The 18326-nt window shown below is 42.3% G+C and overlaps 2 protein-coding genes across 6 annotated transcripts in view; one reads left to right on the forward strand and one right to left on the reverse strand.

The window, feature by feature from the left end:
• The window catches only part of dnah7 (dynein, axonemal, heavy chain 7), a 132523-nt gene extending 121874 nt beyond the window's left edge, over positions 1 to 10649 (forward strand). Inside the window, exons 62-63 of the mRNA XM_038282877.1 lie at positions 6684 to 6787; positions 10390 to 10649. Of these exons, the coding sequence (XP_038138805.1) occupies positions 6684 to 6787; positions 10390 to 10596 (311 nt within the window). The 3' untranslated portion in view covers positions 10597 to 10649. The remainder of the gene's footprint in view (positions 1 to 6683; positions 6788 to 10389) is intronic.
• Positions 10650 to 15051: 4402 nt separating this feature from the next.
• slc39a10 (solute carrier family 39 member 10) overlaps positions 15052 to 18326 on the reverse strand; it is a 54148-nt gene continuing 50873 nt past the window's right edge. For 4 of the 5 annotated variants that reach the window (XM_038282921.1, XM_038282919.1, XM_038282918.1 and 1 more), the window contains 2 exons: positions 15611 to 15801; positions 15380 to 15532 (listed from right to left, as the gene is read on the reverse strand). In XM_038282921.1, coding sequence (XP_038138849.1) covers positions 15380 to 15532; positions 15611 to 15801 — 344 coding nt within the window. Of the gene's footprint in view, positions 15533 to 15610; positions 15802 to 18326 lie in introns of all 5 variants that reach the window. The other variant, XM_038282922.1, reaches the window with a different exon arrangement.

The raw sequence follows: 18326 nt of genomic DNA on the forward strand, positions 1-18326 counted from the left end.
AGCGACAGTGGAGAGGAAAAACTCCCTTTTAACAGGAAGAAACCTCCAGCAGAACCAGGCTCAGTGTGAGCGGCCATCTGCCGAGGCCGACTGGGGTTCAAGGAGACAGAAGCAGAGATACAGAAAGCAGCTGTAAAAGGCGGCCCCGTCCAGGAAACACACAGCCAGGCAGACGAGCTCCAAGGCAGCTCCCATTCCAGAGGACGAAGAGAGCACATCCACTCAGTCACGGTCAGAGAAACAGGACCACACTGGAAAACAGGCCGATCTCCAACATCTACAGGTGCTGGTCATAAAATTAGAATATCATGAAAAAGTAGATTGATTTCAGTAATTCCATTTAAAAAGTGAAACTTGTATATTATATTCATACATTACATACAAACTCATATATTTCAGATGTTTATTTTGTTTAATTTTGATGATTACAAATGACAACAAATGAAAATCTCAAATTCATCATATCAGAAAATTAGAATATTGTGAAAAGGTTCAAAATTGATGGCCCCTGGTGCCACACTCTAATCAGCTAATTAACTCAAACCACCTGCAAAAGCCTTTAAATGGTCTTTCAGTCTAGTTCTATAGGCTACACAATCATGGGGAAGACTGCTGACTTGACAGTTGTCCAAAAGACGACCATCGACACCTTGCACAAGGAGGGCAAGACACAAAAGGTCATCGCTAAAGAGGCTGGCTGTTCACAGAGCTCAGTGTCCAAGCACATTAATAGAGAGGCGAAGGGAAGGAAAAGATGTGGTCGAAAAAAGTGTACAAGCAAGAGAGATAACCGCACCCTGGAGAGGATTGTGAAACAAAACCCATTCAAAAATGTGGGGGAGATTCACAAAGAGTGGACTGCAGCTGGAGTGAGTGCTTCAAGAACCACCACACACAGACGTATGAAAGACATGGGTTTCTGCTGTCGCATTCCTTGTGTCAAGCCACTCTTGAACCACAGACAGCGTCAGAAGCGTCTTGCCTGGGCTAAAGAGAAACAGGACTGGACTGCTGGTGAGTGGTCCAAAGTCATGTTCTCTGATGAAAATAAATTTTGCATTTCCTTTGGAAATCAAGGTCCCAGAGTCTGGAGGAAAAGAAGAGAGGCACTTCATCCACGTTGCTTGAAGTCCAGTGTAAAGTTTCCACAGTCAGTGATGGTTTGGGGTGCCATGTCATCTGCTGGTGTTGGTCCATTGTGTTTTCTGAGGTCCAGGGTCAACGCAGCCACATACCAGGAAGTTTTAGAGCACTTCATGCTTCCTGCAGCTGACCAACTTTTTGGAGATGCAGATTTCATTTTCCAACAGGACTTGGCACCTGCACACAGTGCCAAAGCTACCAGTACCTGGTTGAAGGACCATGGTATCCCTGTTCTTAATTGGCCAGCAAACCCTCCTGACCTTAACCCCATAGAAAATCTATGGGGTATTGTGAAGAAGAAGATGCAATACACCAGACCCAACAATTCAGAAGAGCTAAAAGCCACTATTAGAGCAACCTGGGCTATCATAACACCTGAGCAGTGCCACAGACTGATCGACTCCATGCCACGCCGCATTGCTGCAGTAATACAGGCCAAAGGAGGCCCAACTAAATACTGAGTGCTGTACATGCTCATACTTTTCATGTTCATACTTTTCAGTTGGCCAACATTTCTATAAATCCTTTGTTTTTATTGGTCTTCAGTAATATTCTAATTTTCTGATATGATGAATTTGAGATTTTCATTTGTTGTCATTTGTAATCATCAAAATTAAACAAAATAAACATCTGAAATATATGAGTTTGTATGTAATGTATGAATATAATATACAAGTTTCACTTTTTAAATGGAATTACTGAAATCAATCTACTTTTTCATGATATTCTAATTTTATGACCAGCACCTGTATAAACAAGGGTGTTGATAGAAGCAGCACAGCTGATGTTTCTCTCCAGGATGGCGTCACAGCCAAACAGGAACAGACGAGGCAAAGCTACTCTGAGGAAAAGCAGAGAGAGCAGAAGGTTAGAGATTGAACTAACAGATTCTGCAGAATAGGAGAACAGAGAGAGAATGAAGCAGAATGATGAAATGGGGGTCCCTATGTCCTCCAAAAGTCTAAGCCTATAGCAGCATAACTATAGAGATAGCTCAGGATAACCTGAGCCACCCTAACTATAAGCTTTATCTAAAAGGAAAGTTTTAAGCCTAGTCTTAAAAGTAGACAGAGTGTCTGCCTCACGGACTAAAACTGGTAGTTGGTTCCACAGGAGAGGAGCCTGATAACTAAAAGATCTGCCTCCCATTCTACTTTTAGAAATTCTAGGAACCATTAGTAAACCTGCAGATTGAGAGCGAAGTGCTCTGTTAGGAACATAAGGAACAATCAGATCTCTGATATAAGATGGAGCTTGGCCATTTAAGGCTTTATATGTGAGAAGGAGGATTTTAAATTCTATTCTTGATTTAACAGGAAGCCAATGAAGAGAAGCCAGAATAGGCGAGATATGATCTCTCTTTTTAATTTTCATTAAAACTCTGGCTGCAGCATTTTGGATCAGCTGAAGGCTTTTAACTACAGTTTGTGGACTTCCTGATAGTAAAGAATTACAATAGTCCAGCCTTGAAGTAACAAATGCATGGACTAGTTTCTCAGCATCACCCCTGGACAGGATATTTCTAATTTTTGTAATGTTCCTCAGATGAAAGAAGGAAATTCTAGAAACCTCTTTGATGTGGGATTTAAATGACAGGTCCTGATCAAAAATAACACCAAGATTTTTTACTTTATTATCTGAAATCAGTTTAATCCCATCCAAATGAAGTGACTGGCTAATCAGTTTCTTTTTCAGAGACTCTGGTCCAAAGACTATAACTTCTGTTTTGTCTGCATTCAGGAGCAGAAAGTTAAGAGTCATCCAGGTTTTTATGTCTTCAAGACATGCCTGTAATCTATGTAATGGGTTAGCTTCATCTGGATTTATAGACAGATATAGCTGGGTATCATCAGCGTAACAGTGGAAATTAATCCCATGCTGTCTAATAATTCTACCAATTGGGAGCATGTATAAAGTAAAGAGAATTGGTCCTAGCACTGATCCCTGTGGTACTCCACAGGTAACCTTTGAGCGTGTTGAAGATCTATCATTAACATGAACAAACTGAATTCGATCAGATAGATAAGATTTAAACCAGTCTAGTGCTGTTCCTTTAATTCCAACAAAATATTCAAGTCTTTCTAAAAGAATATTATGGTCAACTGTATCAAATGCAGCACTAAGATCCAACAGGACGAGCACAGATACAAGTCCATTATCTGAGGCCATGAGAATATCATTAGTGACTTTCACCAGAGCTGTTTCAGTGCTATGATGAGCTCTAAAGCCAGACTGAAACTCTTCAAAAAGTTCATTATGGTGGAAGTGATCGCAAACTTGTTTGGCAACTACTTTCTCAAGAATTTTGGATAAGAAAGGAAGATTGGATATAGGTCTATAATTGACCAAGTCATCTGGGTCAAGAGACGGTTTCTTAAGCAGAGGTTTAATTACAGCAACCTTAAAAGCTTTAGGTACATATCCCTGTAACAGAGATAGATTAATCACATCTAAAATGGAGGAGGAGATCAAAGGGAATACCTCCTTAAATAACCTGGTTGGAACTGGATCTAACATACAAGTTGAAGGCTTAGATGAAGACAATAATTTTGCTAATTCAGAGAGTTCAACTGGATCAAAGCAGTCTAAACCCGGTTCAGATTCCATGACTACCTCAGGTACAATCGCGGATAGAGGAGTGCTTATGATCTTATTTTTAATAAGATCAATCTTATTTATAAAGAATCCCATAAAATCATTGCTGCTAAGAGCAGGTGGAATGGACGGTTCAACAGAGCTATGGCTCTGGGTGAGTTTGGCAACTGTATTAAAAAGAAATCTAGGATTATTCTTATTCTCCTCTATTAATGAGGAGAAGTATGCTGCTCTTGCTTTACAAAGAGTCCTCTTATACAGCATTAAACCATTTTTCCAGACTAGGAAGGACTCTCGCAGGCCTGTGGAGCGATATTTTCTCTCCAGTTTCCTAGCATTTTGCTTCAAAGTACGCAGCTCTGCATTAAACCAAGGAGCAAGCTTTCTATTTTTAAGGGTTTTCATTTTCAAAGGAGCTGCGTTGTCTAAGGCAATACGCAGAGAACTAGCAACCCCATCAACAAAATCATCAACCTGTGAAGGGGAATAAGCTAAGCTTTTGCACTCTGCAGCACTGCTCAGTGACACAGAGGAGAGAGAAAGTGAAGCAGATTCTTTAAAATTTATAACTGCACTATCTGATAAAGATCTACTAAAATTGAACCTTCTTTTGGGGGAGGAGAACTCTGTTAAAGTAATCCTGAAGGTTATTGGAAAGTGGTCAGAGAGGACAGGGTTGTGAGGAAATACTGTTATTTCTTCACATTCTATGCCGTATGTCAGCACAAGATCCAAAGTATGAAGATGAGAATGCGTGGGACTATTCACATTTTGAACAAAGCCAATAGTGTCTAAGATAGCAATAAAGGCTGCTCTTAAGCTATCGCCTTCAATGTCAGCATGGATGTTAAAATCTCCCACTATGATGACCCTGTCAGTATTTAATACCAAATCAGAAAGGAACTCTGAAAACTCATCTAAAAATTCAGAGTAAGGACCTGGTGGACGATACAAAGTTACAAAAAGAAGAGGTTTTCTTGCCTTGAAATTTGGATCAGGGAAATTAAGGGTTAAATGTTCAAAAGAGTTGTAGGTATTAATTGTTTTGGGAGTAATCAGTAAGTCAGACTGGAAGATTGTTGCTACTCCTCCTCCTCGCCCAGAACTTCTGGGGATGTGAAAATTTAAATAGCTTGAAGGAGTTGCCTCATTTATGCTCACATAATCCTCTTGCTGCAGCCAGGTTTCTGTAAGGCAAAACAAGTCAATGTGATTATCACAAATCAAGTCATTAACTAGTAGACTTTTAGAGGAAAGCGATCTTATGTTAAACAGACCGCATTTAATTGTTTTAACTTTTTCCCCAATTGGAGTTATTTTGATTTTAATTAGATTGTCATGATTTACTCCTTTGGGAATCTTTGCTAATTTATTCGATTTTGGTCGTGGGCAAGACACTGTCTGGATGGAGTAAAGAGTGGGTAACAGTAGAGAAGCTGCAGAGATGTGTGTTAAACTAAAACTCTGCTTCCTGGTCTGCACCCTGGGTGGTCAGGGTTTTGGAGGACTAATAAATGTGGCCAGATTCCTAGAAAGAAGAGCTGCACCATCCAAAGTGGGATGGATGCCGTCTCTCCGAATCAGACCAGGCTTTCCCCAAAAGGATTGCCAATTATTAATGTAGCCCACGTTGTTTTCAGGGCACCACCTAGACAACCAGCGGTTGAATGACGACATGCGGCTAAACATGTCATCACTGGTCAGATCAGGGAGGGGACCAGAGAAAATTACGGTGTCCGACATTTTTTTGGCAAACTTACACACCGAAGCAACACTAATTTTAGTGACCTCCGATCGGCGTAACCGGGTGTCATTACCACCAGCGTGAATAACAATCTTACTGTATTTAACCTTATCCTTAGCCAGTAGTTTCAGGTAGGATTTGATGTCGCCCGTTCTGGCCCCCGGCAAACATTTGACTATGGTCCCTGGTGTCTCTAATGCCACGTTTCTGACTATGGAGCTGCCAATCACCAGAGTTGGCTTCTCAGTGGGTGTGTCACTGAGTGGGGAAAACCGGTTAGAAACGTGAATGGGTTGGTGGTGACCAGTGGGCAGAGATCCACGACTATGCTTTCTGCGTACAGTTACCCAATCGCCTGGCTGCTCAGGCACTTTTGGAGGACAGCTACGTGGGGGGCCTACTTTAACTCCTGGATGTTCAACAGCCTGAAGCCTGGATTCTAACTCTGACACCCTCGCCTCCAAAGCTACAAAAATACTACACTTATTACACATCCCATTATCACTAAAGGGGGCAGAGGAATAACTGAACATCTGACACAGAGAGCAGGAGAGAGGAGAGGAAGAAGGAAGAGTTGGAAAAGAGTCAAGGGAGGGAGAGAGAGAAGCCATAGCAATGCTAAGCTAGCGCTAGCCTAGGCTAGCTACTCCTTGCTATCAGAAATAAAACCGTGTGAAACTGACAAGTGCTCAGTAGAAAAGTGCAGCAGAAGGTGCTATGTTTTAAAGTAGTCAGTTAGAGTTACTTAGATACAGAGATATCACAGAGAAAATAACTTAACTTCAGATGGAGATCCTCTGAACAGCTGCACACTCAGTTAATCCAAACAGGAAGTGAACAGTTAAAAGAAGGAATCTTCCATCTCCTGTCAGAATCAAACTAAAGAAAAATGGAAGACTAAGAATAGAAAACAAATCTACATCAGGCTGAACTGTTAGAGTGGCAGAGATAAGTAGGAAGTTAAAAGAAAAACCTTTTTGCATTCAGCTCTGCATCGGCTTCACTGTGTCTGCAGCTCAGCTGTGAGAAAGTCTCATCCTCAATCAGCCCCCAGCTGGGCCCACATCATGCTAACGCTGCTAACGCTGCTGAGCTGCAGCTCCCACAGTGAATCTGTGATGCTGAAGCCCGGCAGACAGTCAGTGGGTTTACTGCCAGTCTGATAAAGATCGCTCCGAACCAATGATGTCTCTTTTGTTAGGTGTTTACATCAGAGGCCTGTTCCTAGATGGCGCTCGCTGGGACAGAGACGGCAACTGTCTGGCAGAGTCCTTTCCCAAAGTGCTGCACGATGCCATGCCGGTGGTAAGGAGCTCTCACACACAGACGAGGTGGATGATCCATACGCTGATTGCTTTAGAAAAAGAAACTGAATCTGCTGAAATCAGTCATGATCTCAGGTCTGAAATCTAAAATCTCTAAATAGAGTTTTATTCAAATGTGGAGCAGATTTTCACATAAGTTTCAGTGATTACCCAGGATCAAATTTCCAGGTCAAGAAGAATTTAGAAGAACTTCAAGTACTTCTAGTCTGGCTTTATGAAAATATCACCACATATTAACAAACCTGCTTCAGTTGAAAACATTTTACACACTGGGAAAACGATCCAGAAATAAGTAAAAATGGCTTAAATTAAGTTTATTTATCCTTAATTTGAGTAGGTAAATGAGATTGTTTGCCAACGAAATTATTATTTTTACTCTTATGATAAGATAATTAGATAATATGCACTTGAACTAAAACAATGCAATTGTGTTTTCTTATTTTAAGTGTAAATTGTCTTGTTCCATTGGCAAGATGTTTCTTTTACTTTCTTAATCCAAGAACAAATGCACTTATTTGAAGAAAAAATGACTTATCTAGATTTTGATTTTTTTCCAGTGCAGGAACCATGAGCTGTAGCTGTCAGCGTTGCTTCACTTCCGTTGGAGTTCTGAACAAACTCTAAAAAACTGAAACTGAAAGCACCTCCTTTTTTTTTTTGTTTGTTTAAAAAAAACCCCACAAGATTAGACAGATGGTTAAAATCCTCAATTTTGCATCTTTGCTTTCAAAGTATTTCAGAGTGGCTGTCAAACTACTTGTATAATTTTCACACAGCGGTTCATTACCTTGTGGCAATAAGCCGTTGTTCTGTCAGACCAACATACCCATATGCTACGTTCACACCGGACGCAGCAGGCGCCGCAGAAGCAGCGAGTTTACATGCAAAGTCAATGGTTGACGCGCGTCAAGGCGCAGCAAAAGGTCCCGCGGCGCGTTTTGAGCAGTAGGCGCAGCGCGTCTGAGCAGCTGAAGCAGCGCGTCGGGCGCGTTTAAGCATCTGACGCTCGTGACGCGCCGCAAATGCGCTGCTGCTCGAGATGGAAAAATTAAACTTTTGCTGCTCGACGCGCCGCATCAACCAATCAGAGAAGCTGATCTGGGAGCTGGCAGAGAGACAGACACATCGCTGATGATACAGAGCGCTCTGATCACTCCTCTGAAACAGTTTATTGACGCATAAATTAACTTAAATGCTGAAACCTGCCGGCAGAATATGTTCGCTTTTATTATCCTGCTTCCTGCAGTTTAGATTATTTAGATGAAAAACACCTACCGGCTGCCGCGGTGAACCGCGAAGAGGCGACCGGGCCAGAGGCTGCTGTTGAATGGGATTCCTACTGACAGCGCACCGCCGGTGTGTGGGGGTCTGAGCGGCTCCCACAGAAATAATATTGGAAGGCAGGATGGTAATCTGGATGAACTGACTGCACTGATTAAGTTTTCAGGTGGATTTTCTTGCTTATAAACATATTAAAACTACTTTATTCCCACTGATCACAGCAAATATAGCTGCAAGGCAAAGAAAGGATAGAGTAGCTCCGCCCAACGCGCGTCAGACACACTTTTCCACCGCGCAGCCAGAGCAGCAAAGCTGCTTCAGCCGCGCGTCAGAACTAACTGGTACAAGCAGCAAAAAGGAAGCAGCAGACGCGATTTTGCTGCTTTTGCTGCGTCCGGTGTGAACGCAGCAATAGTCAATACCCCTAAATTGTTTTTTGTACATGTCTAAAGGGATACACGCCCGTCGAGGTAGTTTAAAGTGTATTTTTGTACAAAACTAAAGGGATAAATAGGGATAAACAAAAGGGATGCACATGCGTACTGACTATGTATGCTCCTCTTACCTCCACTAATGTTCAAAATGAATATCAGGGGCTGTGGAACGACACATCCCAACTGATATCAAGTTTGAGGTCTTTTATTAAGTCTGACACTTTCTGTAGACATTATTACACTGCAAAAAATCTAAATCCAGATAAGTCTTTTTTTTCTTAAAATAATTGCATTTATTCCTGAATTGAGGAGGTAAAAGAGACATTCTGCCAATGGAAGAAGACAATTTACACTCAAAATAAGAAAACACTATTGCATTGTCTTATTTCAGGTACATATTATCTAATTATCTTATTATAAGAGTGAAATTACTCATTCCATTGGCAAACTATCTCATTTACCAACTCAAATTAAGGGTGAATACACTTAATTAAGGACATTTCTAGATTGTTTTTTGCAGTGTAGCTTCCAGCAGTTGATCACTTTCTTTGAGCGAGTTCATCTAAATCTAAACTGGTTATTTCTCCACTCACCATCCATGACATAATGCTTCTACCACCAACATACTTGTTGTTATTGTATCCAAACAGCGAAGTCTCTAATACTTCCTCCTGAAAGTTTCTGATGATCTGGGAATCTGCAGCAGTTCAGGCGTCTCTCCATCCTTAGACTTTCTAAATCCACCGTTGTCCTTCTTACATGCTTATTGGCCCTTTAAATGTTTCATTTTGTTCTGAGTGAACAGATAAGCGGCACAACCTAAGAGATTTACACCAATATGGGGTCAGTTTGAGCCTGTTGAGGTTGGAGAAAACCCCACATTTGGTGTCACTGCAGGTTTTCTATTTGTTTTTACTTCTCTGTTTTGTTGCAAGTCTGACAGAAACACAGAGAAAACACTGGAAAGTTTTTTTTTTTTGTGTTTTAAAGTTTTCTTTTAACATTATTTCCTTGGGTTGTAGATGTGGGGTTTGACCCACTGGTGTGGTTTTTAATGTGTAGCAGTAATACTGTATTGAATTTGCTGCTTGAAGCAGAAAATGTGAAGAAAACCAGTTTAAGGCTCCTTCGCTGGATGTCGTATCCTGGACAGTGGAGCATAAAGCCACAGGGATGCAGTTTATTATTCTGCTCCTGGATGTTTCTCCGTATGTCGGAATGTGGACCGCCACCACCCAGACCGGATCTTCAGTGCTCTCAGCTCCTGGTTCTCTGGAGTCCCTGGAGATGAGGCTCAGTTTTCCTGCAGGAAACCCGTCCTCCTCTGCTGCTCGGTCTGATGTGGATCTCAGGAGCAGGAGGACAAAGATGGAAGCAGAGCTTCTTTCTTGTCTCCTTTCTCTGAACATGAATAATGCACCAAGGCTGGCTCGTTAAATATTCATGCATTTCAGGGCAGCTTATTAACAGAATCAGTTTTAACAAGAACAGAACTTCATTAAAATGTGTTTATTATTTGTGCGGGTGAAAAGACACACAACAAAATGTGGCTTTGAAATGTAAATGTGCAGCTAGACACCCCCCTCTCTCTCTCTCTCTCTCTCCCTGCAACCATTACAGTGCTAAGGCTGTAGCTCAACCAACTGCTTTTGTTTTATTTAGTTTTTAGTTCCTTATTGGCCCAGTTTATCCCTTTTGCATAAAGCAGAAGTTCATAATAACTCCAGGGGATTCATGCTTTTACTAGTTCATTTTGTTTGTGTTTGAATAACAGAGATTGGGGTTAGTCTCTGCTGCTCCATCTGCCCTGCAGGTCCCATCCTCTGCTTCCAGAACATCTCACAGCTCTTCCACCTGTGTCCTGTAGATGTGGCTGAAGCCCATGAAGCGGCAGGATGTTCCTGAGAGGATGTGCTACCTGGCTCCCGTCTACAAGACAAGCGAGCGGCGAGGAACTCTGTCCACCACCGGACACTCCACCAACTACGTGGTCGCCATGACGTTGAACTCCGACGTCCCCCCCGAGCACTGGATCAGAAGAGGAGTCGCTCTGCTCTGTCAGCTCAGCTCGTAGCTGCAGCTTTGTTTCAGCACCAAGGTGTGAATAAAACGTTTAACACATGCAAAGAAATCTGATTATTATCAGTTTAATAGAATCAGATGATACGCACTGCAAAAAATGTAAAACTAATTAAGTCATTTTTTCTGAGAATAAGTGATTTTTCTTGAATTGAGCAGATAAGTGAGATACTTGGCAATGGAATTAGACAATTTACATTTAAAATAAGAAAAAAAACAGCTGCAGCTGCTTAATTTAAGTGCATAGTATCTTAAAGTAGCTGGTAATTCAGATTTAAATATCAAATCATTCTAGCTTAAAAATATAAATGTACTCTTTATCAGATCATATTGTCCCAAAAGTTAGAAAATTTCTGTTTAAAAAAAAATCTTGTCTTAAAATCTGTGTTTTTTTTTCTGTTATCTTATGCAGGCCAGTTAATGCTATGTCAGCTTGAACACCTAAATTCAGCCAATCATATATCAACAGTCATCTGTCAATCAAATGCTTTCGGTCATAGCTTCTTGATTCATATCTTGCAGCTAATAGACGCAACGGTTGAAATAGGAATTAAATCCCATTGAGTTCCTTCCCAGTGTTCTCGGGGATGGACGTCTGTGTCTTCAGCAGGCGTAGAGCTAACAGAACTGGCAGCGTTGCGAGGCAAGGGCTCAAACATGTACGGCTGGAAGCCTTCTACACCAAACCAAGCTTCTGCCACCCTGGCCTCTTCCGCAAAATCTTCGTCCCCGCTTTCCTCCTCTAGATAAAAATGGATGGAGGAGACTCATCCACGACCTCCGACACTAAACTCTCCTCCTCTTGCATGTTTCCGCTGTCCATAGCGTTCTTTGACAGTGTCTTTTCTAAGTGCTACTTGGTCTCAATGGAATTTCCCATTTGGAACTTAGTAGCACTTAGATGCTAACTGGTTAGCAAGATGCTTGCAACAAACCGGACACAACCAAACTTGCTTGGAAACCTTCCACCACAACAATCCCGCCCCCTTGATAATCGACCAGTCGCTTTCACTTTATTCACTCGCGTAAATTCGGACACCACTCGGGAGAATTTGGAAATGCAACGTTTGGAACAACCGCTTCCCTACGACTTTAAGGGTAACAATGCCCATTCCAATTGCAGATCATCTTATTTACCTACTCAAATGAAGGGTAAATACTCTTATTTTAAAATGTTTTACTGACCTTCAGAATGTTTTTGCAGTGTAGTAGAGAGCTCCTCTCAGTGGAACTCTGGCCCATTAGATCCGGGATGTTTTTTCAATCAAGATGTTAATCTAGAGTTGTACATTCTGACTCATTTATCACAGTAGAACCAAATAATGTAAGAATCACTGAAAAATCCTCCACTTTAGGCAAAGACTGACCCTAAAACAAGAAGAGGTGAATTTCCCCTGTGAGGAATATTGGGCTAAGACCAGCTGCAATAATGGACTGATAAAGCCAACAAAACCAGAATATCCACTGAAAATCCAGACGAGACCAAACTATGGAATCCTGTCCAGGATTGATGACCAAGGAGAAGAACAAACTCTCATGAGCCTCTCAGCAATTCCCCAGAGGCAAAGATATGGTGCCAAATAATAATAATTGAACTTTATTGATTGGAGAAATGTACCTCTGCATTTAACCCATCCCCTTGGGGAACAGTGGGCTGCCATCATGCGGCGCCTGGGGAGCAGTCAGGGGTTAAGGTTCTTTGCTCAGAGACCCAGAGTGGCAGTCTGTGGGAGAGGGGTTCGAACTCAGAACCTCAGGATTCCAAGCTCTATGGCCGCCACTCCTAGTGGCTCCTCCTGAATCCGAGGTTCAGCAGTTCATCCAGCAGGACCCTCTCTCCAACACATGGACGTGTTTCCTAGAGAAGCTGAAAAGGTTGATCCCTTCGCAATTTGATCTGACCCGTGATAGAGAAACCTAGCCTCGTGAGACCATCCTGATCTCGCGAGCTTTCAAGGTTTCACTCGCAGATCAGTCTGGAGACTCTCCGTTAAAGAAAATTTGGAGCCGTTCACCAAACGAACGTCCAATCAGCGTTGGCTTTGAGGCGGGTTGAGGTGTGACGCAACGAGAAGCGCGACAGTTCAGTCTAAAGAACATGGCGGCTTCAACCGATGAAACTAGCGTTAGCGTGGCTATCGAGCAAGTTTTATCGGAATTACAGAGTATTTCTTCACTGAAAGAAGAGCAAAACACTGCTCTGGAGGCTTTTCTCAGAGGAAAAGATGTTTTTGTTCTTCTCCCGACTGGTTTCCGCAAGAGTTTGATCTATCAATTGGCTCCTCTTCGTCGTCGCTCTGTTAGTACGTCATATGCTTCGTTGATCTGATTGGTTTATTTGGCCCGTCTATCACCAACATAGGCCAATCAGCTAACCAGTATTTTCGCCCCTTCCCAAAATTATTTCAACGGAAGGTTTCCAGCTGGATATGCGGAGCAAATCCATCTGGCGGAGTCAGGTTATCTCTACGGCACCTCTACAGTCACCATGGTTAAAAAACAAACCTCCAACCAGGGTTTCAGCATCTTCAAATGACTTTATTCTTCTTCAGCATCGATGGGCACCAACAGGCTAACAACAATAATGTCGCATTTTACAAGCATTTTACAAAACAAATATACACATTAACAATGATGGAGGCGTTGGGCCTTTCTTTCCTCTTTCTCTTGGCGAATCCAGCAGTGAGGAAGCGTCCTGCTTGGAGCAGAGGGGCTAATTCTGTCCATTTCAACAAACTAAATGAAAGCTGAAGCTTAAACCAGGTAAAAACATTCAGGTTCTGTTGGTTCCAGCTCTTCACCGACACATTTCCTTCCTCCATTTGAAGCCAGGATCTGGTCGTTTAGGTATTTTAATTGAGATAAAAATGTTTCCATATGTATTTAACGCTGATGTATAATGATTATCAAATGTTTCTCACACACTGATTTGATAAAGGAAACCCTGATGATTCTAAATTCAACACTGCAAAGACCCGCTTCTATAAACCCACATCCTGAAACCTAAACCCTGGAGTCTGTCTTCATTAGCAGGGTCCCACATTTGGACCCATTCTGACTAAAAATGTTCTTCTTATCCCAGATCTTCTGTCTTTAACCATCTTCTGCTGACCCCATTCAAAGTACTGGACTCATTTCCATTAATTGAAGGGATGTTTTTAATGTGTTAAGAGGCCTGCTTGGATCCACTAAAAATAAAACTCAGTGTTAAAGCATTAAGGTCTCTGTTGAAACCAACTTAGAATTAGAAAAAATGTATTATTGATTCAAATTAAGCATATCATGATGTTTTGTTGGTTCTGAAAGTTCAAATTTAATTTCCTTTTCACACAAATATCCTTCCAGAATTTCATAAATAGAACATTTAGTTTGTTTTATTATCTCAGAATAAGAAATAAAGCAAATCTTTGTAATCTCTCTGCAAAATAAGCAGATTATAACCTGGCAGGAAAATCTTTGCAGGAAGATTTTGGTTCCACATTTTAACTGACAGCAGTTTTAATTCCAGAGGCGGATCTAAACGTAGATTTTCAGGGTGTGAATATTTATACGACCAGGTTATTGCAGCTTCATGTTACTTTTTCTTTCAGTTAAACTGTGCAGATTAAATGTCAAATCCGGGGGGGAACGTTTCATTCTTTTAATTCTTAAAGAGCCGGGATTTTATCCTGGACGTTTTGGAGCCATTATTTTATTTGGTTCCGGTCTCTGATTGGACGGCAATAACCAATTAAACAAAGTAATGATTCCTGTTTAACCTACTGGTACAGTTTCTGCTGTGTGGAACATCTGAAACTGTTCTGATTATGTTCAAAAACCCGAGAACCATGATCAACTGCCGAGTCCGACCAGATGATGATGTCACACAGTGACAGGATAAATACACGGTGGTGTGCACTCTAGCAGGCCGCTAAGCTTATGGGCCAATGGAATGTGATGAAGACAGAGGGGCGGAGCCTATGAGGCTCCACCTGATGAAGCAGCTGGATTTAAAGGAAGAGCGACAATAATGATGTAAAAAAAAAAAAAATGGAATGATTCAAATGTTGCAGACAGGCGGTCAGTTTACGACAAAATTATTTTGGCTTCTTCAGCACAGATCATCTGCATAGATTGGAGCTGCAGCTGCGGACAGCAGGTCTGCCTCACGACACGTCGGTCTGATTTCACAGCATTAACATTTTTCTCATTATAAAAAACAATGAATTTTAAACATAAAACATGTTTGAGTTTGGCTTCAGATCGACAGATCTACTCAGAAACATGGCAGGCAGTCAGGTTACGCAGCTGCTCAGGATGCTGAACATGCTGAAGTTAAAGGCTTTGGCAGCTGCTCTTATAAACGTCTACGACTTCAGGTTCCCTACAAACGTCAAACAGCCGAGTTCTGCACCGATCGGCGGAGGAACGCCTCTGTTCTCACACCGCAGCTTCAGGTCGGCTCCTGCAGGCGGTGGGCGGAGCGCAGCGGGACGACATCAGCACACAAGAACAAGCCACGGAGACGGGACGCCGCATGAATGAGGCGAAGGCATGAAGGGCAAGAATGCTACAGGTGGGAGCGTCTATCCTGGGGAAAAGGGGCGGCAGCTTTGTGCTTCACAGGAAGAGAACGAGGAGCCGAGGAAGAGGAGGAGCAAGGCGTAAAGATGAGGAGAAGAGCGGACAGCTGTAGTTTGGAACAGAGACCAATGGAGCACGTGCAGGACAGCAGACAGGACACTTTAAGAAAAAAAAAAACACCAATACATCCAGCCGTCCACTTCCTCCGTCCTCCGCTAAAAGCCAAAATCAAACACAATGCGGTCCTCAAAGATGGCGATCAGCAGCATGATGCTGAAGCCGGTCAGCATGCCCACATTCTGCAGGATGAAGTGTCCCACTTGGCAGCGCTTGTGCTCCTCGCTGTCCCCGTGAAGCATCTCTGGCAGCTGTGCGGGACACAAGGAAACCAGTCAGAACCGGAGAGCGGAGGAAGAGAAGGTCAGAGCGGGACGGTCCCAGCCTACCATATCCACCAGAGCCACGTAGAGGAACATCCCGGCGGTGATGGCGAAGATCCAGCTGGTCACGTTGTGCGTGTACGTGCCCACCGCCGTGCCGATCAGCATGCCCACATAAGCCATGAGTGCCGACAGCACGTTGTAGATGATGGCCTGTTTTACACTCATGCCGGCCTTCAGCAGAACCGCAAAGTCGCCTGGAAGCAGAAACACAAGAGTTATAAATACCGCCGGAGCTGAAGAAGCATCTATCTGCACCGAGGGGGAGCAGCGCTTCTCTGCTACCAAACATCTGTTTGAAGACAGATGTTTGAGAGCAGCACATAATAAGAAATCCTGTCCTAAATCTGTACAGGAGGCCCTGAAATGACTACAGATATTTATAGCTCCACCTACAGAAACACTATTTATCTACTCCCTGCACCCCTCAGGTGGAGGTGAAGAAACAGGAGACTTTAAGGGCAAACTTGATCATATTTTAGAGCCAGGAGGTTCAGGTCAGTCACAGATATATCACAGCTGGACTTTTTATTTCCTTTTTACACACATTTTTGATCAAAACAGGAATGAGAACCCAAACTCTACAAAATATCCAATGAAATACTTTAGACTGCTGAGTGGCTGCTTCTTAGCAACATGGAAAAAAGGACAGAGTGGACGCTCTTTCTTTCTCCAAAGATCCTGTTAGCAGGAAATGTTGGAAGGATTTTTTTAATCCTTTAAATCAAGACTAAAAACACATTTGTTTAGTTAAACAGTTTAACTAAAACATATTTCTTTAGTCCAACTGTTTTTAATATTCTTATTTGTTTCTGAATTGTTTATTTTATTTTATTTATTTTTTCCTACCCGCTTTGATTCTGTTTTATCTTCCTGTATTTTAATCATGTAAACATTTTGCATTGTCTTTGTACTGAATTGTGCTATACAAATAAATTTGCCTTGCCTTGCCTTGTCTTGCCTTAATCGTCCTTAAAAAAAATTATAATGATAATTTATCATATTTCTGGCTCAGAGTGATAAAATATAGACAGAAGTAAGGAAAAACCTGAACCCAGAGGATGAGGAAACGATAAATTAGCTAAAGCAGGAAGTCAACAGCCAGACCACCGAGGTGGCCATACATATCGTTTATCAGCAGAGAAACAATTAAATAAATTCACAATTTGGGGAAAAGCATCACATTTATTATTTTTTTAGGTGAGTTACAGTCTGACTGATCTCACCAGGCCGAGCTCTAACTGCTGCTCACACCCAAATCACATGAAGCATCGTTTAGGCCCATTGAAGTCAGACACAAGCTAACAATAGTGTTCAAAGTGATGGAAGCAGCCATTCAAAATGGCTCTTCACAGTCAAACATCCAGCCAAATAGCAGCCTACTTCCCTGTAGCTTCCAGCCAAATCCCCTCCAACCTCCAGCCATTGGCCTTCTCCTGGGCATGCACATTTCTTTACTCCACCCTTTCACTGAATTACAGGGTCTGACCAGGAGATGGCGCTTTTCTTTAACCTGACGGATTTGCTCCGTATATCCATCTGGAAACCTTCCGTTGAAGTAATTTTGGGAAGGGGCGAAAATACTGGTTAGCTGATTGGCCTGTGTTGGTGATAGACGGGCCAAATAAACCAATCAGATCAACGAAGCATATGACGTACTAACAGAGCGACGACGAAGAGGAGCCAATTGATAGATCAAAATCTTGCTGAAACCAGTCGGGAGAAGAGCAAAAACATCTTTTCCTCTGAGAAAAGCCTCCAGAGCAGTGTTTTGCTCTTCTTTCAGTGAAGAAATACTCTGTAATTCTGATAAAACTTGCTCGATAGCCACGCTAACGCTAGTTTCATCGGCTGAAGCCGCCATGTTCTTTAGACTGAACTGTCACGCTTCTCGTTGCGTCACACCTCAACCCGCCTCAAAGCCAACGCTGATTGGACGTTCGTTTGGTGAACGGCTCCAAATTTTCTTTAACGGAGAGTCTCCAGACTGATCTGCGAGTGAAACCTTGAAAGCTCGTGAGATCAGGATGGTCTCATGAGGCTAGCTTTTCTTTAGATCTTAATGTCCACAAATCATGACACAAATAATATTTTAGTACAAAGACTGATGTTTAAAAAGTTATTGTAGGCAACCAGCCAAGGAAAGTGGGGAAATCTTTAATGGCTACTACTGTATGACTGATGAGCGTCTAGTCTCTATGGACGAGGGCAGATGCACCGCAGAAAGTAGCTTTGCTTTATTTCTTGTAATAAGTGGGGAAAAGGTAACTAAAAGAGGTCAATAAAACATCATCTGTGCAGTAATTTATTATCCTAATTTTAAATATTCGGCAGTTGTTCACATGCAGGCAGATATAGTGCCACGAATCCCATTTTATTTCCAATTTAGTCCATCCATCCATTTTCTGTCATGCCTATTCCAAGCGAGGGATGCTGGGTGCCAGACCCTTGACTGTTTGGAGGAAGCTGGAGTACCCAGAGAGAACACACACACTCCATGCAGAAAGGAATCAAACCCAGAACCTTCTTGCTGCAAGGCAGCAGTGCTACCCACTGCGCTACTGAGCAGTTCAGAAAGAAACTATTTTAGTGGAACGATCAAAGCTCTAACTTTTCTTTGTAAATGAAAAATCCCTTCTATGTTTGTACGTGAACCTAGTGGAGTGTAACGGCTTCTTATGGTTTTATGCTGACAGCTCAACAGGAGGAGGGATCACAGCAC

Source organism: Cyprinodon tularosa, unplaced genomic scaffold, assembly GCF_016077235.1.
Source record: "Cyprinodon tularosa strain WSP-4 unplaced genomic scaffold, ASM1607723v1 ctg189, whole genome shotgun sequence".
Classification (NCBI taxonomy): Eukaryota; Metazoa; Chordata; class Actinopteri; order Cyprinodontiformes; family Cyprinodontidae; genus Cyprinodon; species Cyprinodon tularosa.